We start from the raw sequence: 23,945 nt of genomic DNA on the forward strand, positions 1-23,945 counted from the left end.
CACAGACAGGGGGGCACACACACATTTTTATCTCTCCTCGTGACAAGGTGTCAGCAGGAGCAGGGGGAGGGCACTCATGCCACATGCTGAACCATCCGTCTGTTGCTGCCTGTCTCCATATCACGCCAGGTAAACAGCATACCAATACAACAAAGCTCAGACAAACAAGCTCTCAGCAGCAATTCTGAAGCAGCAAATACAACTCAAACACATGAAAACACACTTGTGAAAAGAGAGCGATAACTGCCAAGATATCAGACAAAGACTGACTGTGAAGCAGCAGAACAGCTGACATCTTTGCTGGCTTCAGCTATATTTTTTATTTATTTATTTATTTTGTTCACACTCTGTTGAAGAAAGTGTTCATTTCAAGCCCTGGCTGTTATTGCTGTCCAAAGGAAAAGACAATGTAGTTGTTGGCAACAATATTAAAAAATGATCCAGTGTAGTAAACAGTTACATCTTTAATAAAGTACAAAACAAACATGTGAATGCAAACTGTACAATAATTTAGGAATCATTAATCATCTTTCTCGTTTCCACATTTCATGTTGAGCAGAAGAAATGCTACATTCGTGGAAACAGGGCATGTCGTCCGATAGGAATAAATAGATTTGAGCAAGACATAGAAATAGAGTAATAGGTATAAAGAATCTGCAATATAATCCATGTACAATATTTACACTTATATATATATATATTTCATACACGAACATTCATTCATTATAACACTTGTCTTTCACAAAACAGACTCTCCTTCACAGAAATGTTAAATTAAAAAGATATTAATAAAATGGCAAACAAAGTATTTAAAGTATTTTAAATTAAACATATGTTTTGAATAGTTGTCAAGATATGGGGATTTGGCTACCTTGTAGGTAGCTTATAAGATCTTTAAAATAATATGAAAATGTTTTTTACTAACTTATTTAGTTTAACATGATCCCAGTGATCTTTCAACTTTCACATTAAAAGAAATTTCAAGCCACACATACACTTTCATCTCACAATAACGTCAGCAAAAGACAATTAACATCTGTCCCTAATTCTGGACATTAACAGTGCATGATCAGGTTATGTACTCACACATGTCTCCTTCATCCGTTGTGCAAATAAAAAATAACGACCAAAACCAGTGTTTCAGGGACTGAAGAGAATAAAGCTACACAGGAGTCTTCAAGTGGAATGACTGTAAGTCATATCTCCTACTCTCCCAGCTAGACGTTACTCCAGAAAACTTTGACTAGAGGTTTCAGGAACATGTCCGATCACATCGTAGATGGTGGTGTGCATATCCTGCACTGACTCCAGGTGAGCCAGAGATCTGCACGATGCCTGCAGGACAGTTGCACAGGAAAATTAAAACCACACATTCTGTAACTGTTCAACGGAAAGTTTGAGCAGTTTAATAGTTTCAGTCCAGTATGACTGTATTCATGTTGTCATAGGGCATGTTAAATACCTGTGCAGATTCCATTTTCCCAGGTATGGAGACAAACTCGTAGATGCCAAAGTCTTCTGTTGCATCCTCGTGACCTGTTGATGAACAGGTTTTAATGTCAAGCCAACACTTAGGTTACAGTTAGTGCATTAGTATCTATTTTGTCAAACTTTTGAGTAACATGATTAACCTAATGACGCCATAAAAACAAGACCTGCTTTTCAGTTGGAGTCAATGAGACATCCAAACCTTGTATCTCAAACCTGTTTTTCTAGGAATTATTTTAAGTTTAAATGTTCATCCCTAATATCACCTCAAGAAGATATGCAGGATATGTCTATTTACCCACTATAATATGGGTGTCCTTGAGTGTCTGATGGTATAAACAGGTAACAAGTGGTAACTTACCTGAACGATGCGGCCGTTTCTGCTCTGTAAGCGGTCTGCCATAAACAAACAAATAAAGCTGTTAGTTGAAGTGCGTACAGTACACTATTTATTGTGTAAATACTGCACTGTGATTAATAACTTCATATTTAAGGATCTTACCTGTTGTAAATACTCATAAGCACTGTTGATAATGGAGAGAGAGAGAGAGAGAAATGTAATTATTCACAAAGAAGTGATTCTTAAACATTACCTTAACTCATTTAAATGCAGTGGTTACTAATCAGCCTCCACATGAGTGAAATTTTCAAGCTATTTATGATTAACAAGCCGTTAAGCGTTATCTTGCATAGCATTCAGACATGCAGATTTCAAACATGGAGGACTGACCGTGAGGGTGAAGGTTAACAAGAACCGCTGCTATAAAATTACACCTGTCTAGGCAGCAGAATAATACATTATCTAACCTCTTTTAGGATGGCAGGTTCTCCTGATAAAGAACATCAGCATACAGCTGATGATGAACAGAGAACAGACAGTAATGGCTGCCAGTGGGAGTACAGAGCTGCGGTCCTGGGTGTGCTTCTCTTTCCCTGGAAGCAAAAACAGGTTGGACACTGATATTAAGGCTCATTTTTAGCCAATCCACTGGTCGCATTCACACATATTTCTAGTCTAATGACTTTGATGTGTCCTTGGCACCGCCATGGGTCTGATAATTTACCATCTTACCATCACAAGGCCATAATTGTAACAAATATAATTTGTTCAGTACATCGTCAACATTCCCATCAGCCTCTAATTAGTAAACGTTAGTATGCTACCAGGCTAAGGTGCAGAACATGATAAATATTAGCTGTCAAACATCAGCATGTCAGTGTTTCCACGGTGACCGTGTTAGCCTCCTAATGTTAGCATTTAGCCTCACACAACAGCTAGCAGGCATTAGGAGGTTAATCATCTAATAATTATCTGGGAAACTTCATGGGTGATTTTAATGTCAATAAAAAAAAAGGGGTGTTGTCATGACATCTATTGACTCAATGAACAGCATTTTAAATCATAGCCAGTATCAGCGTTAGCCATCAGTGAGCCTTTCTCAGTATCACCACGACAACATATCAATGTCGCATTCGGCACACAGAAACTCCACATGCTATAAAACTTAGTCAACAAATACAACAGCTGTCATGCTCTGTTTACTTTCCCAGCCACTGAACGTATACAGGCTGCAGGGACAGGAACCAAGCAACGGAGATAAAACATGGGTTTTATAATAGCCATGTGTATTTCATGTTAGATTCATAACCTGGTTTCACTTTTCATCTGTTGTGCACACACTGGGTAGCATGTTATCTACCCAACCTCTCCCAAAGCTGGTCATGGTGGTTGTCATTGTCAGGGTATATCTCTCATAGCTCATAAACCTCTTATGCTTTTGGCACGATGCATTGTTTACAGAGTGTTTATCTTAGAGGATTCCCAAAATCCACCCACGCTTTGCTCCCTCCTGCCGTGTTCCACCCTCAACCCACCTGGTCCTAAACTGGCCACCACCAGAGTAAACTGGGCCTCGTCCTGCTTCTCTGTCACGTTGTTGAAGGCGCGGCACAGGTACTCCTCGGCCTGTGCCAGTTTATAGGAGCGCACCTCCAATCGCGGGCCCTCAGTGATGACCTGGGTGGCGTTGTGGCTCTTAGAGATCCAGACGTAGCTAGTGGGTGGGTTGGAATCGGCCCGGCATTCAAAGAAGACCAGCTCTCCAGGGTTGATGGTGAACACTTCTCCTGTGCGCAAGCCTTGGCCAGAATTCACCTCCAGGTTGTAGGGGCCATCTGCATGGGGCCAACAATAGGTTAGCAAAACATGACAGTTCGCTGTTGATATGATGCTTATTATACAGAGTGGTTACTATTCTATGAATTATCTCATCATAATGCATCGTGAGGCATCAGCAGCCAAAAGATTTCGACTGCAGGGTCATAGGTGTGATCCACAGTCTAGCAAGTCCAGGTGGGGGAAATGAAAGAGCAGTACTTGTACCTCCCAATTTATTCAGGATGCCCTTGAACAAGTCACTTAATCATCCAATAAGGATATAAGAACATGTGAAAACTTTATGGATTTTGTTGTGATAACAGTGTCTCTGTACATTATCTCTGAGCCAGGTAAAGTCTGTTAAAAGACATCTTCATTGTGACATACTGTAAGTAGCAACCCAGATGTTGCTGTTTGAATTAAAGGTGTTGCAACTAATGTAATATGTGTGAATATGTGATCATTGTGAGTGGCAGCAGTCCGTTTTAATGTGTATGTGTCACTAGAATTATGACACTGAGAAAGTCGTTGTCAGTCTTACATTGACATTAACAACAACTCTGTCTGGAATAGAAACTGAAGCAACTGATAGGAGTGGGTTGTAGCTTTCTGCAGGACGATACTGAATGCTTACACAAACATGTTTGCATATGCAAACAATGATTAATTTATGAGTTCTCTTTGCCAAGTTATTAACACACCTACAGTTTAGGCACATGGACTGAGGATACGGGAACAAATGGAGGAAGTTACAGACATGTCACGTACTAACATGTCCCGTCAATACATAAATATGAGTTTTATGGACACATTCAAATGGTTTAATGTTCTGAGTGCAACCTCAGACTCACAAAACTGGGTCAGTTTATCAGTACATCTACACACTTTAGCATAGAACAGAGGGACTCTGTGAGATAAGTCCGTTCCTATGCAAATACTGTAGCATAACAGCCATGTGTTTTCAGTTGTCAGAAAGAAGTCCGATCTCACAGACATTTATAACCTAACCTAATACCTCAGAGAGAACTGTGCAAAAAGAAAGCAAAGGAGTAAAATAGAACATGGATGTACGTATCACAACTGTTGGTCTTAGTACAAGAGCTTTCCTACTACCAAATGTTTTTGAAACTGTACTTAACAGCCTGTTCTGACCTTATAATGTTTTAACAGATCTGATGCCAGTGTCTGCCAACAATAAAAAAGACTTCACACCTACAACTGATAATTTTTTCTGACTTCATAGTATTTATGTGTTGATTCATTTAAGCTTGATGATTGTGCCGTGTTAGAGATTTTGGCAACCCGGGCAGTAAAACAAATCTGATTCCAGCCTATAACATTAGCCAGCAATCATGGACTCCCTTTTGTTATGATGTTCACAGCAGCTATTTTCACATGAAACAATGTTATGCCAGACTTTCCAAGCTTGAGAAACTGAAGCTATGAGACCTCAATATCCACTGCCTTATATTACAAAACACATGTCCCAAAACACATGGGAGCTAAACTTGCAGTTTCAGGCTTGGTGTGGGCAAAGAGTAGGAGACTAAAGATACTGTATGTACTCACAATAGACATTGAGTTCCATGGTCCCGCTGTACTGCCCCTGGCTCACAGGGTTGCTGGCCACACACTGGTAACTTCCCTTGTCCTCCTTTCTCACAGGACTGATAAACAATGTAGATCTGTCTTGGGAGAAGTGGTATCTGTCACTGGGACCGAGTGGGATGTCATCCCTTAGCCACTGGAAGACAACTTTTGTTCCTTCCTTGACAGAACAAGTCCAGGTAACGTTCGATTTGTCCTCAACAACTGCGTATGATGGGCTTTTCCCAATGACTGGACGGGACACAGGGACTAAGGAAAAGAACAAGAAATGTTGGTAAATTTATCCATAGATGACATCAAACTGGTCACCATAATAGGAAACACTCACCGTCCACTGTTACATGCACTGTCCTCTCCTCCTTGATAACCAGTCCTGTCTTGTTATGAAACTCTATGTTGAGGTTCAGGTGGTAATCTCCCTCGTCCTCCTGGTTTAATTCCAGGATTTCCAAAGAAATATTGGGTTCACTAAAGTGAAGGTGGCTGCGGTACATCATGTCAGTGATTGTGGCCTCTTTGGTAAACGTCACCAATGTCACTCTAGTGCCGCTCGGCCTTGTGTGGGACCAAGTTCCCTGGATCTCAACTTTATCCAGCGGGAAGCGAGTCTCAACGGGCAGGCGCAGGGGCTCCCCTTCAATACCATGATGGACTAATGAAGGGATGTGGATCAACTCAGAGTTGACTTCTGAATTGGCAGGAGGAGATGAGGAGAAGAAGAAGGATGGAAACAAAGTTAACACACAATCATTGTTGGATAACTTGCTGGATATTCCATAACAGTTATCAGGCTTCATACATTATGTTACTAACTTAAAGCTTGTTTCTAAAAGACTAACGAGAATAATTAGATCATTTTATTGATAAAAACCCAAGGTGTCATTATGTCTTTACAGTATCTGTTTGTTACTGGATGTTTCTCTTTGTAATTAAAATGGACTGGATAGTGGTTTTCAAACTGCAATAATTGATTTTGGGGGTAACGCGACAAGCTGTAAACACAGCATAGGCATATTATCACATTATTAAGTTGATATGGCTAATATGTTAACTGTTGCCTATTTACAGATCCAGCAGACATATAGCAATATTATCACCCATTTGGAGTGATGTTTCTGACCACCTGAAATATAATTCCGATGTTCACGCTCCCTCTGGGAAATACCTGACATTTTAGCTGCTTAATGCTCCACTATGTTCACCAGCTTGTTGCTAACTTCTCTAAAACCAGCCGTCTACAGTGTCTGGAAATGATGCAGATGAGCGTGTTGAGAGTGAACCAAAGTAACCAAAATAGCCATTTTTCCTGGGAAGTAAAACAAGAATAACAAGCTGAAAGGCGCTAAAACACTCCGTGGTGGTACACTGCAAAATAAGGTGAAAATACTGTTATTGTTGATGTTGATGTTGACTTTCACATTACATGTCAATTAGTATAAAAAAAAAGGATGAATGCCAAGATTAATGACAAGACTTGGACTCTGACTGTCACTAGTTTATAACCGTACAATAGCAACCATAACACAGATTAAAATGCATTTAATCTAGTTTCTGGCACATAAATGCTGCTTTATGGCATCAATTAATTGACAATTACTAAATAGTATCATTTATCAACTTGCACTTGCACAATCATTATTGTTTTACACAATTTTGTAGCCCAAATGAACAAATTTAAGCTATTTATTAATTAAAACTTCACATAATTCAATATTGGAAAAAAAACACTGTACTTAATATTGTACTGTTGATTAAATTAAGTGAGGGTGGCAGTTTGAAATTTTCATTTAAAGATGAACCCAGTTGTGTTTTGTCTGTTTAATCTAATAATCTATATCCTAGTCTTCACATTGTGCAGGTCCTGAAACTGTAGTGAGTTAATATTGACCCAGCTCACGACAGAGTGTCATTGTTGTCAGACAAGGACATGGTCTGTGTCTTTGATCCCAACTTGTCCCAAAACAAACACTGTGTCTATCTGAAGTAACTAGAACACTGTTGAGCTATTCTACTTTGTTGTATGTCTGTCAAAACGCACTTGAGTTGCCAGGGCAGTTGATTCTCTAGTAACCAGCTGAAAACACCAAGAATGGGAGGAGTTATGGTTGTTTTCCAGTCTATAGTATAGTATACTATATATATCATTGTGTCATTCATCTACATTATATTCTCGAGTTCAAGGATCATTAATATTGTATCAAAGCTCTGGCTTTTAAAAAATTGTTTGACAACTTCAAATTTCACTGTCCGTGAGCGACTGTGTTTGGATGCCAGGGTGAGTTAAGTAGCAGCATGTGAGTAGGCAGTGCTACTGTGAAATAAACTCACTAAAGCCTCTCACTTTTCCTTACTCGTGTCTTTTTGTCTCACTTCAGAATGTGTGTCTACTTCTTCTTTCAGCGTTAAAGACTTTGGGGAGATGGGGACATATTCCTGAAAGACCGTTTTTTTTTGCCATATCTTGATATGAAAATAGGCCTCATATATTTCCCTCTAATCTCTTTTTTTCTTTTGTCACCCACTCCTCTGCCCTCCCCTCAAACCACTCCATACTTCCTCCTTGGGGACGTCCAGCTGGTGTCAGCCAGGTCCCTGGTGACTGCTGCCCATGTCACTCATCACAATAGATCCACTGTGTGTCTGGTGTTATGTCCTAAATAATAAATGTAGTGCAGACATCCCCCCCGACACGTTCCACTCTTACAGGCCTGCAGGCTAGTTTCTATGTGCGTGTGCGTGTGTGTGTGTGTGTGTGTGTGTGTGTGTGTGTGTTGTCAGTAGCAGGAGTGTGCCTGTGTTTACACCAGCTGAAATCCAGTGAAAAGGCAGAGTGAGGAGGAGTGTGCCGAGCCCACTCCTTCACTGTTGTCCCCAAACAACACGGATATTGTTGTGGTGATACAGAGCAGATTACACTGACAATGGCCTTTGAGGTGAGAGGATATCTTCATTTAGTGGTCGTGCACACACACACACACACACACACACACACACACACACACACACACACACACACACACACACACATTCAAACAACCCTATGCGGAGACTCACAAGCACCTGTCTGTTATCACCCTCACGCACACATCCGTGTTGTTTGGATACTAAATAAAGTCTCCCGGTGCGTGTCCAAACACCACCATCCTCTGTTCTCTTTCAGATAAGACGACAAAGCGCTCCTCAAGAAAGGTTGATGATACAAACATTAAAGCAGAGGGGGGAGTCCATGTTTTAGGGACTTTTCTGTTAGATTTATCTGGTCATGTGAGGAGTACATGTCTGTTATCACTGAGTCACACAGCTGTGGTCTGGGTCACTTCTTCTTTCCACTGACCCCGTCCTTATGTCTTTTATTTACAGCCGACGATAGTAGAAAAGTTGATCTTGTAAAGTCACACAGCGATGACTATGGAAAGGACATGCAAAATCAACCAAGACAGATTCTAAAAGGAACGCTTTAAAGTCTCAGGCTTACACTGAAAAACTGAGATACTCACTGACCAACTTGGTGTCAACACAAAGTGTTACAATATTAGGATGCCACGTTCAACTTTTTCAAATAAAAATGCTTACAGAGCTTTTCCATCCAATCCACTCCTTCGGTCATTTTTACATTTTGCAACCCAGTTTCATTACTGCTTCTCTGATCTGAACCCTTTAGAGACAGATGATTTCACAAGGTCTCCATGAACATTTTGTTGCAGCACACCACCAAAAAAAAAAAACAAAAAAAAAAAAACTTCCTCAACTAACCCCTCAGTTTTACCCTGCCAACCGAGCAAACACAGAAAACACGGTAACAAGCCAAGCAAAACATCACTGCATGATAGGAGAACGCTCACCTGTTAAGATGAAGAGAACAGAGCAGCAGATATAAAGCGCTGTTCTCCCTGTGGCCTCCATGGCATCTTATCCTCTAGGGATATGTGTGACTTGTGACAGGCAAAAAAAAGGGAGTGAGGGATGTAGGAAGGAGGAGAGGAGTGGAAGAGAACGAGGTGGTGGTGTAGGAGGAGAAGGAGGAGGAGGAGGAGGAGGAGGAGAGAAATGTGACTGGTTGTGGTGACAACATTTGCCAGGGAAATAAGAGGAGCTAGCTTTATCCTGCATACAGCCAGGCCCCTCCCAGGTGACACCAGGAGGAAGAAGAAGAGGTCCACCTGGCAGAGAGACGACACAGTATGGTCCTCACACACACAGAGAGAGAAAGATGCCCTAAGGCTGAGGGTTTCACTCTGTCGTAGAGAAACATAAAACTGTAAAAGGATAGTTGAGAGCAGAATAGAAACTGTTTCCATACATCATAATACACCAGCTGTCTGCTGCTTCAGTCCCTCGGGCTGTGAAACAAAGAAAAAACAAGCAGACAGAGAGCTTTTAACTGCCAACGTCACAAAGTTTGGTTAAGTTACAGAGGTCTCAGTAGACAATAACGGTCAGCAATCAGCTATTCTGTCTGTAATGATTTTGTAATCTGGAACCCAAAGAGACAAAAAGACAAAGCGACTGATACTGGGGGTAAAACCGGGGGGAGGAATGTTGTCCTGACACTGACACATGTATCACTGACCTTTCAAGAGCCTTCAGGATATCATCAAGATCACAGAGATCGACACTGACAACACTTTTAGACCTTTTTTTTTCAGCGCTCCGGGAGATATTGTGGAGAAGAAATTATTCCATGACAGGAATATCTGTTGTTAATTCTTGTCAAGCAAGTTTTTTGTTTGTTTGTTTGAGGGTTTTTTTTTTTTTTTGCATCGCTCCAAGACACTGACAAAGACTTGTTTGTGCCACAACCGATGTGTGTTTTATTTTTAAGCCCGTCTTTATAGTAGACTTTTCCATTCATTCAACTGGGTTTTGTTTGTTTCTGATATAGATGCTACAAAGTTCAAAAAGGTTCATGAAATGATGCTTCCATAGCAGCAGCAGACACTCTGATACAGACACTGTATGTTTAGTGAAATCATACCCAGTCAAGTGCAAAAAAAAAAAAAAAAACAGTCACATGTTAAACACTTCAACATTCACTATGTCCCCTCAGTGACTCGTTCAGTTGAGTTTTTTTCTGCGTGGTCATCCTCTGAAAGGATATGGTGAAACTGAACTGCACAGTGAATGAATTAGGCTATTGTAGGTTGTGTAAATGAGTGCCTAGTTTGGTGATGGCACCATTTAATAAAATGATTATTTACTTCATGGGATGCCCATAACCTAAGGACAATGATTAATGTTTTGTTTTTTTGTTTTTTTATCACATCAATACAGTATTTGTTAGCCAGAACACATGATTTGGAGTCAAGCATTTGTCGTCTGGGGAACAAATGATGGTCTACATTTCACACATTTAATGTGGGTTAGGATTTGTAGTTAGGGTTAGGGTTGAATCAAATTCAAATGATCTCAGTTAAATGTTTGAAACAATATAAAATCTGTAAAGATTTGTGCTACTCTCTTGTGCTCTCTCTACAGAGAACCTGCAACTTTCCTCTTCACCTTTAGATGGGGTCAGTGCATCATCTATTGGGCAATGTCTGACGATGACTCAGATAAACTGATAAACTGAGCTGTGCAACAGGTCATAACCTGGGTTTAAGGGTTAATTTCCTCTTGTTAGCTATTTGTATTGACCCGCTCTGGCATTGCACAGCTCTGTGGTAGCGCTTCCCAACCTCTTTGGCTTGTGACTCTTTTAAATCAAAGAGATGTCTGTTCACAACCCCTTGTCACAGGTTGCATATGTCTATGAGTTTCTGGAAGAGTTTTCTCAGCTGAGTTGTTTTTAGAGGTCTAGAGGTGCAGAGAGACAGTCCTGTTTAGAAAAGTCAGGACATTTTTTTCACAAGTTTTCTTTTTCCATAATGCACCAATCACACTTTCTTTCCCTTGATGATTCATCTTGTACGTCCCATGGGAATGTCTCCATATTTGTACATTTTTAAGAGCGTTGACCAATATCAAAAAGCGTTACAGCACATTCATAAGAAATATTGTGTATATTCATTCAAAAGGGAACAATGTATTGTCATAAGACTGGGGGATATTGAGAAAGACAAACAGGCCTTAGCTAATAACTGGGGGAATATGTTATTGTTTACACTGCAACCCTTTGACTTGACAACCGTTGCAAGGAGTTAGAAAAGAAGATCCACCCCAGATACATATTGTTATATGTCAAGATAATATCAGTGGCCAGTGTTTAAAGCAAAAATGTCTGCGACAGCAACTTGCATGTTCAGTTTCACATGTGTGCTCAGTGAGTGGCTTTTGTGTGAACAATTAGCAAAAAAATGTTTTACAATCTCTGAAGGGATCTCTGTCCGCACTCTTCCTCTTTCATTATTATTATGAATAAACAATCAACGTAAGTGACTGTAGCTGCCATCATTTACCCAGTTTTATTTATCTGGTTTGGTCTGGTCTGGCACTGCACATTCAGTAAGTTATATTATAGTGTATATGGTATGGCCTTTTTTGGACCGCCCTACCAAAACCAGGACACAGCAGCTGAGTAGTGACACACCCACACACACACACACATACAACCTCAAATGGGGGCCCTCTTGCTGTGCTAAAACATGTCACATTTTCCATTTTCAGCCTCCCAACCCAATGTCTATGACTGTTGCCACACTTCACCACAACTCTGCCCCTGTGGACTGTTTGTCTCCCGCTGCCTCCTACTCCTCCACCTCATCCTCATTATATTATCTTTGCTCCCCTTCCTCTTGTTGCGCTATATCACTTCCTAAAAGGTGATTATTCTCACCTAAACTCTTTTGTACGTTGCCTTTGCGCACCTCCTCCTCCTGATCCCTTTTTCTTGTATCTGTGTTCTCCTTAACTCCCAGTACCTTCTCCTCTCTCTTCTGTTTCATTCCTCCTCTCCTCTAGCAGCCTTGGCCTCCAGCTGCAGACACTCAGAGCAGACACAGCACACCAGCCCACATCAAGGCCACACTATTGGCACACGTGTGTGCATGTGCGTGTGTGTCTGGAGCAGTCGTTACTGTGGGGCCACATAGGGTGTCGGTGGCCTACTGTGATATACTGTAAGCTTGGATGTATATTTCTTTCTTAATCCACAGAAATGTGGGATAAAAGTTGGCTGCAGCTGCATCGTTGTGCTTGAAGGCCCCTCGATTTTCTTCAGCGAGGATGTCGAAGTGGACGATGGATGCTATCTCAACACTCTCTATGACCTCACAGCTCTCGCCTATAGTATGCATAACACAAAAAGAAGTTATATTAAGGAGTCGTTCGCAGGAAAAAGGATACACTCGCATTCACACACACACACGCAATCGAATACTGTGCGACCAAAACGAGAAGCGGGCACATGCAGTTGTGCATTTGAGATGGTGATAAGAGGATGTCACGTCTTGAATGACAACTTGAAATTCATTTCTGCTTCATAAGAACAAAAGTTATCCTATAGCTTAAAACAAACAACACACACACACACACACACAGACACAGAGTGGGGTTAGGTGGAGCAGTGAGGGAGCAAAGAAAAGGGGCGGGGATGTCTGCATAGCCTGTGAGTGATTTGATTGGATGACAAACTTTCATTCACACACAAAGATTTATAACAGTGGGAAACATAGAATGTTGGACACACACGCTGCACACTGTGTGTTTGTGCGTGCGTGTGGGTTTATGGCGGCGCATGTTTTTCCCTTGTGCTTGCATGCATGTGAATGACATTTTTTTTTTTTTTTTTACTGCTGCACCGTTGAACCATTATATCTCTCTGTGGATCTGACTGTTGTTGCCTAAATAGCACGTTGCCTTTGTGAACCGAGCGTTTGACCCACAGTGCGTGGGTCGCTCAATGTGGATCTTTCAAAGAGTGCCTCAGCTTTCTCCACCCTGAACTTTCAACATCAGTCAAAACATGTGTGTGTGTGTGTGTGTGTGTGTGTGTGTGTGTGTGTGTGTGTGTGTGTGTGTGTGTGTGTGTGTGTGTGTGTGTGTGAGGGGAGAGAGAGAGAAAGAGAGAGAGAGAAAGAGAGAGTGTAATGCACAGCTGACTATAAATGTCTGTAAATGTGTTCCAAAGCAAACATGTAAATATGCTTCTACAAGCTACAGTTGCAAGTGTTGCTGTGTGTGTGTGCGTGCACATATGTGTGTGCGTGTGTGTGTGTGTGTGTGTGTCACTGCGTCTGGTGGCAAGAGCCTCACCCCTTTAACGCATTCCACTATCTCGCGCCCACGCACTCGCCATGTGACCCACAGTCAATGACAGGAAATAAGCCGATGTCAAATCCTGCTGCCTGCAACCCAGATCCTCTTCTGCTTCCAGTCAAAGACTAAGCTTTGTGTACTTAAAACCCTACACAAACACACCCACACAGCTCAATGTACAGTACATGTATAAAAACATAACTGCATTTTAATCCAGTCTGTCTACACACCCACCCTTCCTCAACACCTACTTTCACTGCTGCTTCACCTCGTTTGAATGATGATCTTAATTCAAAAGGCATGCTATGAATGTCACCGAGCACATGCTTCATTTAAATTCCTGGCTTGTAATTGTAAAGTGTGCATTCACTGCAGCACATGTGACTCTGTATCTGTCAATGGCAGGTGTAGCACTGATAAAAAAAACTTTCCTCAACTGTTGTGTTTACATAGTTGACACCCATACACACACGGATATATTATCTTATTTCCTGTTCTCCAGTCTAGAGGTCCTTCGAGAGATTAAAAATCAAAGATTATTACTCAGAACAGCCGCTTTTTTGAGACTTATGTCATTGGGGTGGGTTTCGAAGACTTCGAATATGACAAGTGTCTACTCCAGACATGAGTAAGTAAACTGTCCCTGCAGTGCAAAGTGTATACTTCCTTACCAGAGAAAATGGAAGTTCAAATTTATTCTGTTGCAGCAATGACTCTTTAATTAACTCCCCAGCACCGTTTTGTCCAACACACACACACACACACATCTATGAAAAATAGATGTTTACATCGCACATGCCGCAAACCAAACTGGTGTGTTTTTTTGTGGGTGGGTGCACGTGCGTGCATACAGAGTTGAATGGACACAGCAACCTCTATGTTCTCTCCAGCAGTAAACTGTTGGCTGTTAAGACAGACCACGATTCTAGGCTGAAAGACAGTATTCCCTTTGCTCGGGTCTGTGCTTGTCCTCTCTGAGCGTCGTTTATGGGAAAACAACACTCTGCGTGCACCGATCTGATGCAAAAGGGTACATATTAACCTTATGTGACCAGCTTCACTGGTTCAGTAACAACCTCACGTAACCTGAGAGGGAAAAGGTGACATTCTGCGACATAATGCAGCTCAGAAACACCAACATTTATTCTATGAAAGCACAGTTTTGTATTTTGGAATTTCCATGGGAAGAAGGAGTCAAAACACCCCCAGCCCCTAACACACACACACACACACACACACACACACACACACACACACCTTTGGCTCTTACAGAGACCACCTCATTCCCCCTCTTTCCTGTCATGGAAGGTGCTAATGTTTATCGTCACTCCACACAAACTAACTGGTAGCTGCTCATGTATGCCAGCATACAGGACTCCACCATGCCCTGCACCCCTCTGCTGCGGTGCCCAACATCTGGCGGTCTCTCCCTCCTTCCCCGGAGGTGTCATGGTAAAATGTTTCCCCGCTGGAGCGTAGTAGAGGTATGAGATTACATAGTTCCTGTCTAAAACGAAAGATGTATGGATGAGGGTAGTTGAACAGCTGGTTGGGGCTAATCACACTCCAAGTATCTTACAAAAAAAATGGAGGCATTCCTTTGTTCAAAGGAATTTAGATGCGATACACCTCACCACCCACAGTGGTGATGTAATCAGCAAGAGGTGTGTGGTGTGTGGGTGTGTGTGTGTACGTGTGCGTGTGTGTGTGTGTGTGTGTGTGGTTTTCTAAGAAAAGGGGATGATGAGTGGCGTGCTTACAAACGGCTTACACGGACGCAGAAATACCTGTTCTCCCACCCAAATCAATCCAACAAGTATACACCACAGCTCCACACACACACACACACACACACACACACACACACACACACACACACACACACACACACACACGCACACACACACACACACACACATTTCATTATCTTTTATTTTTGTTGAGTTTATCCTACACATTAAAAGAAATGAGATATATTGTGTCAAGCTAAATTCAACTTGCTGGCTCATGCCACATATTTACCACACAGATATGACCCTGTCGTCTGATTTTCGGCAAGAAACTAAAGGGTATTTCCAAAAATGTCAGACTGTTCCTTTAATCGTGTCCTTTCAACCCTGACACATAAAACAGATTATATGCCCGTTTCATGTAGATGATAACAGGCAGTTTTTTTTCTGTGGTTATCAGAGGTAATGGTTGGTCATTTTGAGTCATAGTTCTAATGTATTGTAATTTTAGGCACATATCCAATGACTTGTCTGTGTCAGTCAGCCATTAGTGAAGGTCTAACAGGCGAACTGTTTCTCACTTCTCAGGTTTGCACTGTTACATAACATTACAGAGTTTGAAACTGATACTGATGCACCAGTAACAGGCAGTGACCACTGTAGATGACACCTACAATGCAGATAGAGTCATGATTCATACTATGCTGAGCCATTGAGCAGTATGTGTCAGCTTGAGCAGAGGTCTGACTATCATTATGAGTTGTTTAAAAAAAAAAAAAAAAAACCTCACAAGTCGCTGCCTAAACTCACAAACATAATGTGGCAAGAGGAAAAGTCTCAAAATTCATGTCGACACACGACAGCAAAACTGCATTAGCAAAGAGGAACAGTGCTCACAAGCAGACCCTCACCCACAGTGACTACATGAAAGAAGAACTGCTCAGCAACACTGCTCAATAATGACCAACAGGCTGAACAAAAACTAATAATTATGAGTCCTACCCGTCCGGTATTTATTTCAAAGCCATCGTCTAGTGTTGTAAGGTGTTTTTGCTGTTTTCTCCTCCCCTGTATGCATTCAAGAACACAAAAAATGGAATGTAAAGTATGTGTTTACTTGTGCATAAACCATAAACAAAGACAGAAAGAGACCCTCTAATTGAAAGCGATGTGAAAAACACCCATCATGTTACCAGTAATTAGATCCCACCTGTCTCCAAGGAGTGTTGGTACAAATACAAGGAAACAGGGACAGGAGGACCATATGCCGTTCAGTTTAGAGCTCTGTACTCCTACAGACAAGATGGCATAATCGTTTCCAGGTGAAACAATAACAATTTTTCACATTGTAAGATGCCAATGAAACACCAGCGGTTCCTTTTAAGGTCCAATTAAAGTCCTCTCCTCAGAGAGATATAACACCATTTTTTCTTTTACTACACATGTTTGATCTGATTGATTATATTGTTCATTGTGTTTCTTTGGCACAAATCAAAGCGAGAGAAAAATATACATAATCATTTGTAATCATTTGCATTTTTTGAGGGAGAGCGGGACACTTCAAAAGGCAGTCAAAGTCCTTTCCAGGTGATATTCACAAACCTTAATCACTGTTAGATACAATAAAATAATATAATATCTCTTTAGGACTGATAACAACTGTCTTGCTGATATGATTACACACTTTAGAAAAACTTGAAGAACTCACCCGACAGCAGATTATGAAAACATTGATCCACCTTTAATTGATCACATATTGTACAGCGGCACTGTTTGGCGGCTTTCATCATAACTGTAAAGTTGCAGAGGTCACACGCTTCACATCCTCTCTATGACTAAGCACCAGCACAACAAACATAATCTGTACCCTGTGCAGTGGTAGTTCAACTAAATTCACATTTGCAGGGTGATTTAAATAGTTAAACTATTTTTTTTTTGTAGTAAACTCCTGAAATTAACAATTTTTGGCTCTATTTTTTAATGTTTTTAAGTACTGAATAGTACTATTTATGAACAAATGTTCAAAGAAGTTCGCTACCTGGTTAACTGAGCAATCCTGCTTGGTGCAACTATTGCCTAAGCTGCCTAAACTAAACTCCCTAGGGTAGCTTTACTGTAGTTCAACTTCTTCCAATATGAAGTCATCAGCTTGCAAATCTACCCTTCCCCAACACTGTCTGCACCCCCCCCCCATTTTCTGCTGCTTCAACTATTACCACACAGGCTTGGAATAATCCTTCCGGTCCACTCTTTAATCACCGATCCATCCCTTTAAGAGAAGAGACAAAAGAAATCTGTCAAATATTATTTATTTGCTCCCAGCTTGTGTTTCCTGCGTCTGCGGTTAATTTTCTGTGGAATGTGAGGAGCAGCTGTCACTTTAGCACATGAATGGAGCCAGTTTAGTGGCCCAGAGGCATCAGAGTGGATCAACGGCGGAGGAGGGACAGCTGGGCCCAAGGGGACAATAGCACTCTCAGTTAATCATTAATACTCTTAATGAACAGCAGCCAGGCACCAGAGGTTCACTCCACAGTCTCTCCAGAATATTCCGCCAACGACAGGAGGACGTAGGCAGCTTCAGCTTGCCGGCTGACCCTGAACTGACACTTGTTGATTGGGGCCTTTAAAGGGGCTGCGGGAGCTTTGAACCAGCTGACTGTTTGATTAAGTTTCACCCATCCGTCTTGAGAAAAATGACAGTAGCTTGATTTTATAATATTGCTGAGACAAGAGATCTGGGCTAAATTGTATCTCCTTGTTAAACTTTGCTTTGTGTTTGTCAACGAACAGATGTGCTATTTACCCCAAACTTGAATCAAGACATATTAAAATATTACTGTTGTTAGAGGGCATGACAACAGGTAGGGGAAATATAACAATGAGATGGTGCAAGATGATTAGAGGGCCACCTCAAAATAGAGTGACAGAAAAGAAAAGAAAAAAGAAAGAAAAGATTTCATGCTAATGTTGGTTTTAGTATTTTGTTGTTTGGTATCTCAGATCTATGCGTGCTGGTAGTTTCTAGGCAATTAAAGCAAGTAATACTGTGACATTTTGAAGAAATCAAACAAGTGTTAGATATTGATACCACTGTCATATCTGTTGGTTAACTATGACGGTAAAGACGAGACTCAAGACAGTTAATGTGCACGTCCAAGAAATAGTTATACCACATAAAGTCCAATAAAACCTTCATTTTTATTTTCATTATGTCCGTCTGTGTGCAAATGAATCAAATGTGTCAATCACTGAGCTTTAGAGGTGCTGTGAGCAGAGCTAGGCTAGCTGTTTCCCTCTGTTTCCAGTCTTCATGCTAAGCTAAGCTAAGCTAAGCTAAGCTAAGCTAAGCTAAGCCAAGCTAATTTGCTTTCTTGTTAAGAGCTAAATGACACGATTGATAATTGATTAGCTTGACCAAATCACTGAATACAGGTGGGGAAACAGCTATTCTGGCTTTGTTCAAAGCCAAACATCTGTCTACCAAAATCAGTCTACCAGCGCATCATGAGATGTCAAGTTTCAATTCTTTATTCATCATATGCGCGTACAATACACAAGCTATAAAAAGAAAATCGGGTGAATGGGCGACAAGAAAAAGAGGATCTAAGATATGACATAAAATATTGCAGAAGTTTAAAATATGATTTACTAGTAATAAAATATAGAATACTGTGGTGGACCACACATTTTATCTATCTACTTAAACATAAAGGATCCCTTGTGTTAATTGGTGAGCTTTAGACAGATTTTAATATTATATTTATTATACAGATATTTTTAAGATACCATAATGTGGCTCAACAGTTAACAAGCAAGGCGAACACGTGATTACAGTAGTTATTGTATGGATAAACTGGTCAAACAGTGAGCATGCGTCTGGGGATCCTTTGGGAATACGAGTAATTTAATTTATTTCTTATCAAAGTAACCACTGGTGATACAATGGAGATGTTAAAATAAGTAAAGATTTGTCTTGGTCTGAAACCATAAACCTTATCAATATGTTTCTTTGTTTGTTTGTTTTTCCAGAGCATGAGTTAAGAAAGCCACCAAACAACCTGAGATGTTACTGGAAGATAAATGAGCTTCTAAAGGGGAGCAGATGTTAGCTAGAGGTCTCATTTGAATGTTACACTGATCCTCTGTTTATGTGGATGTGTGTGTGTGTGAGCGACAGTGTGTGTGTGTGTGTGTGTGTGTGTGTGTGTGTGTGTGCATTTGTGACCACATGAATTTGTATGTAAGTGTGTGTCTGCACGTGGCTAGGCATCCAGCCCAGCCCTCCCCATCGGCTGAGGTGGCAGGTGTTCCTGTGTCCCCTAAAAGAGCAGGTTTTTATGTCGCCTCCTCAAGTTAGTGGCTTGGTTGCCATGGCGATGCCCCAACAGAAAGAGGCTTGTGTCTGGGGGCCGGTGCCGGGAGAGAAGAGGAGGACAAGGGAAGAGGAGAGAAGGGGCTTTACTTGCACCAAACACTCTGGACTTAAGTCTGGCTTGACAAGAAAGAAGAAGAGAGGAAATCAAGTCAGAGACACAAAACAGAGTCAGATTGTCTGCTGGCTCCAATGCCGGGCCCTGTCTTTACACTCAAAATGTCGCTTAAACATTGAGCTGCTGAAGACCTGACTCACATGAAACACTGCGGACTAAGTGATGCTTGTAAATCCTGACAATGGGATCGAGGACTTAAAAAGGAATCCAATATCACACATCCTATCAGATTCCTACCCAGGTGTGACAGCTGTCTACCTAAAGACTTATTATCACTATACCCTATGCCTTGTGGTGTGGACATCCCCCTCTATTTAGGTGGGACATGGCAGACAGGCCCATAATCAATCTCTCCCCCTCTCTCTCTCTCTCTCTTTATGTGTGTGTGTATAGATCTGCTGTTTATGTGTGGGTGTAAGGAGATCTGGGAGAGACTGGGAGTCACCTGTCCCTTGTTGGCCTCTCTCATCCCCCTCGGGAGGGCCATAATTCTCTCTTGGCTGGACTGATCAGCAGCTGCCACGCGCACCCACCCACCCACCCACACACACATGCACAAAGGCATAAAGGCAAACACATTCAGACACACAAACATAATACATCTTCCCTCGCATCTCATAGAGTCAGAGTGAAAAATTGGGTTCGTCTTTTGGGGGGTACTCAAAAGCAGCAGGACATTATGACTCAGTGGTGTGCCTTAGTCAAAGCACAACATCATATCATTACTGTACTGACCTCAGATTTCTGAGAACTGTGAACTGCTTCTATTTTGGTAAATGTGAAAAAGTGAGTTAAAAATGAAAGCTGCTCTGATACATATACTTTAATATATATGTGTGAAATGTGTGTGACCTGGAAAGGGCTACTCATAGTGACAAACCCACAAAGATCTATCTAGCTATCTATCTAGCTATCATAAAGACTTTGTTTACATGTTGTTTAATTGCCCCCAAGTGGCCCAAAAATTAATGAATGCAGCTTTAAGTTTTAGTGCTTAAAAGAGATCTGATAAGAGAAAATATTAGCCTTCAATTACCAGACTTTAATGTTTTAATGATTTAAAACTCTGATTGGTAAATAAGAATCCCACGAAAGCTAGAAACACTGCTCTCACAATTATAATGTTCAGTTTCTGCCTTGCTATTTGATTCCTTTTCTGGTTTTACTTGAACCTGAAGAATGTGCAGTTCCGCCCCCAAACACCTCCACGGTCTTATCACAGCAACATTCAAGCATGCAGAAAGAGCTTATTGTACCTGTTCATACCTGGAGAACTGTCTACACAACCTGTCTGACAAACATTTGACAGTGTTTCACAGTGTCAGTGAAGTCACCAGTCAGATACAGCGTTTTAGTTTAATTTTAAAGTGAGGGAGTGACTCAGTCAAGCAGCAAGAAATACTGAGCTGAAACTGCAGTTAGGGCGTTTGGCTGTGCAGTGTTGTGTTTCTTCTGCTTTGATAAGGGGTGATTATAAGACATGTTTCAGTCTTCACCGGCATAGAGCTACTTTCGGTGAGATTTCAGGCAACTGCAATTAACACCTGAGCAGTTGTGACTTCCCACTTATGACTTATATATAGATAAGAAGTAAAATTATCCAATATGTCCAGAGAAAATTCCAAAAAGATGAATGCAAATGAGTTCAGCAGTACTTTGTTTTTTCTTCTCCCTCTCATTAATCATCTTACAACAGCCCAGACTTATCCTGTGATCCAGTAGAGGAGGTTTCTGTTGGAAACCACTGGATTAAACTAGTGAGCTGTAGATAAAGTTAAAATTAGCTCCAGCTACAAGAGTAAAATGCTTCCCACATATTTAAGCATGATGTGTCACTCACAGGGAGATTTATTCTGCAGAATGTATGTTTGTACTTTTGGTACTTTTGTACTTAAGTGGAATTTTAAATGACTTTTACTTGCAATTGAGTATTTTTACATTTTTGTATCACTACAGAAGTAAAGGATCTGAATACTTCTTCCACCACTGACTAACAAAACAACAATAGATAGCAGAAATATGACATTTCAGCAGCACAATTAGAAACGCCCTGATTGATTAACATCCTGGTGAATATACACATCTTAGGCAACTATATGTTTCGGAAATTAAAAGATGAACAGCTTCCTATTCACTGAAACTGTTAACAAACAAAAACAAGACGTCACTTTTATTAAATTAATCATTTATAATTATAAATGATGAAGTGTTGACAGGACTAACCAGGCACTTATTTCAGCTAAAACATTTGCTTCTGAATTGTCCACACACTGCAATATTGCTCATACTGCAGCAAGAACATGACAAATGCACATGATTAAGCATTAAATCATATTCTTCCCAGAACAGGATGTTCTTAATTGGACCCTCCTGTTCCTACATCTTTCCAAAAAATGACTCCTGCAGCATGAGCCCCATCAAGGTAAACACCTGACAAACACAGACTGTGGAAACTTTAAGAAGAATGTGTCAGATATTGACTAATCACTGTATCAGACTGTGTGTTAGTGTGTGTGTGTGTGTGTGTGTGTGTGTGTGTGTGTGTGTGTGTGTGTGTGTGTGTGTGTGTGTGTGTCTCAACTCTGTACCGCACACAACGGATCTAATTGGTTTGTTCTCCAGCCAAATAAGAAGTATGCATGCTAATGTATTCAATCTGGGCGATGGCTCTCAGAGCTGATTTCACATGAACAATGATGATGAAAAAATGTAAATGCACACATTTACAGTAATTGGTTTGGGGCACATTGTCTGCTTTGTGTGTTTTGTGATGCAAATAGCTCAAATTTGGGGTTGGGCAGGGGAGAGATTGCCATACATACTTCCATGTCATTATCTTCCCCCAACTTCACCTTTTTCAATGGAAATCAGTGGATTCTACGAGCAGCATGCTCAACAAGTTTGCATGTAAATTATAGCACCGGAGGAATGTTCTTCCTTCCTGTGATCTTCTGTGTGTCTCTAATACACGCCTTCAAATGAATTTATGATAATAGGGCTTGGTTACACGGTTGTTAATTGCCTATTCAGTGGAATAATCTGACATCAAGTCTTGTCATGTCTAAACCGTGTCCAGCCCAAAAACACAAACTTTATGTGAATCTGAAGAACTCAAAAATTGTTTTAAATTGTGTTCAATTATAAGCATACATGGGCAAATTAAATCAAAATAAATGAAACAAAACATTTTATATATAAAAAGAAATATATAAAAAGAAAGATTTAAAATATATTACACAATTTTCAAGTTCACAATTGTTGGATAGAAGATATTTAAATGTTAAATTTGGAGGGGTACAAGTGGGACAAGAACATGAGTAAGAATATCGTTTAAATCATTTAGCATCAATAACTTTATAGGTGGATTAAGTAGATTATATAATATATTATATATTATATAGATATATATTATATTAAGAGTTTATATAATATTTAACTGAACATTGTGCATTTCTTTTTGCGTCATTTTGTTTTAATATTTAAAAGTACAAATGTAAAAAGATTATGATAATTGTTGCTATTATTTTGAGACCTACATAGTTTGTGAAAAAAAACTTTTACTTTGAAATTAATCCAAAGGTATAAGGACAGATTATGCGGAATTTCCTCATATTTTCAAAATAAATAAAAAAAAGTTTGCCATCCAGTCCCCCTCATGGCATATCACGCCTGCTGTGGGGGGTATGGAGCTTTGCAAACGACCACCAGAGCAGAGAAGTGGCCCCTGATGCCACAGATCAAGCCACCGGGCCTTGAACCTGACCCCTCAGGACCATCTAGGGCGAGCTTGTCACATTGCATCCCCGCTGGCGCATTGTTATCGCAGGAGCTCCTCAGTGCCTTTGAGAGAGAGAGAGAGGGAGAGAAAGAGAGAGAGAAAAAAGAGAGAGGGAGAGATAGATAGTGTGGCCGTCCATCCAATAAACCTCCTCTCTCCCCTCTCCGATCCCTGCGGTGCTCCCGGGTTTGACACAGAGAGGACTATGAATGGTAAAGCACCGAGGAGGCCGAGGGAGAGCAAAAAGGAGGCGGTGTGCCTTTGTAGTCGGGGAGGAATGCGGAAATGTCCCCGCTCCGTGTCAAACCTCTCTGAAGGGGGTCAGGCCACATTCAGCCGGCGTGGGAAAGCCAGGCAGAGACGGAGCTCACACAGGCTGCAGTTGCATAGGCCTATCCGGGGATATATGGAAGAAGAAAAAAAAAAAAAAAAAAGAAGAAGAAAGAAAGAAGAAAATCCAAAGAAGAGCGTGGTTTTGGAGGGCTGTATCACGCGTT

General features: G+C 40.9%; 1 protein-coding gene across 1 annotated transcript; it reads right to left on the reverse strand.

Moving 5' to 3' along the window:
- Positions 1-325: 325 nt before the first annotated feature.
- Positions 326-9,288, reverse strand: hepacam2 (HEPACAM family member 2). Its single transcript, XM_027286068.1, has 9 exons — positions 9,097-9,288; positions 5,583-5,942; positions 5,216-5,503; positions 3,364-3,663; positions 2,296-2,421; positions 1,991-2,012; positions 1,850-1,884; positions 1,463-1,536; positions 326-1,335 (listed from the first exon to the last, which is right to left on the reverse strand). Exons 1-9 carry the CDS (start codon positions 9,155-9,157, stop codon positions 1,225-1,227), a joined length of 1,377 nt encoding a protein of 458 aa, XP_027141869.1. The 5' UTR covers positions 9,158-9,288; the 3' UTR covers positions 326-1,224.
- Between the last annotated feature and the right edge of the window lie 14,657 nt (positions 9,289-23,945).

Source organism: Larimichthys crocea, chromosome XIII, assembly GCF_000972845.2.
Source record: "Larimichthys crocea isolate SSNF chromosome XIII, L_crocea_2.0, whole genome shotgun sequence".
NCBI classification, from domain to species: Eukaryota; Metazoa; Chordata; class Actinopteri; family Sciaenidae; genus Larimichthys; species Larimichthys crocea.

Excerpts from the sequence above, each read along its gene's own strand:
- hepacam2 (XM_027286068.1), bottom strand. The coding sequence starts at position 9,157 with ATGGAGGCCACAGGGAGAACAGCGCTTTATATCTGCTGCTCTGTTCTC. Across the intron at positions 3,664-5,215 it reads CATGGAACTCAATGTCTATT|ATGGCCCCTACAACCTGGAG; the intron begins GTGAGTACATAC and ends GGCCCCATGCAG. Across the intron at positions 2,422-3,363 it reads GGTGGCCAGTTTAGGACCAG|GGAAAGAGAAGCACACCCAG; the intron begins GTGGGTTGAGGG and ends TTTTGCTTCCAG.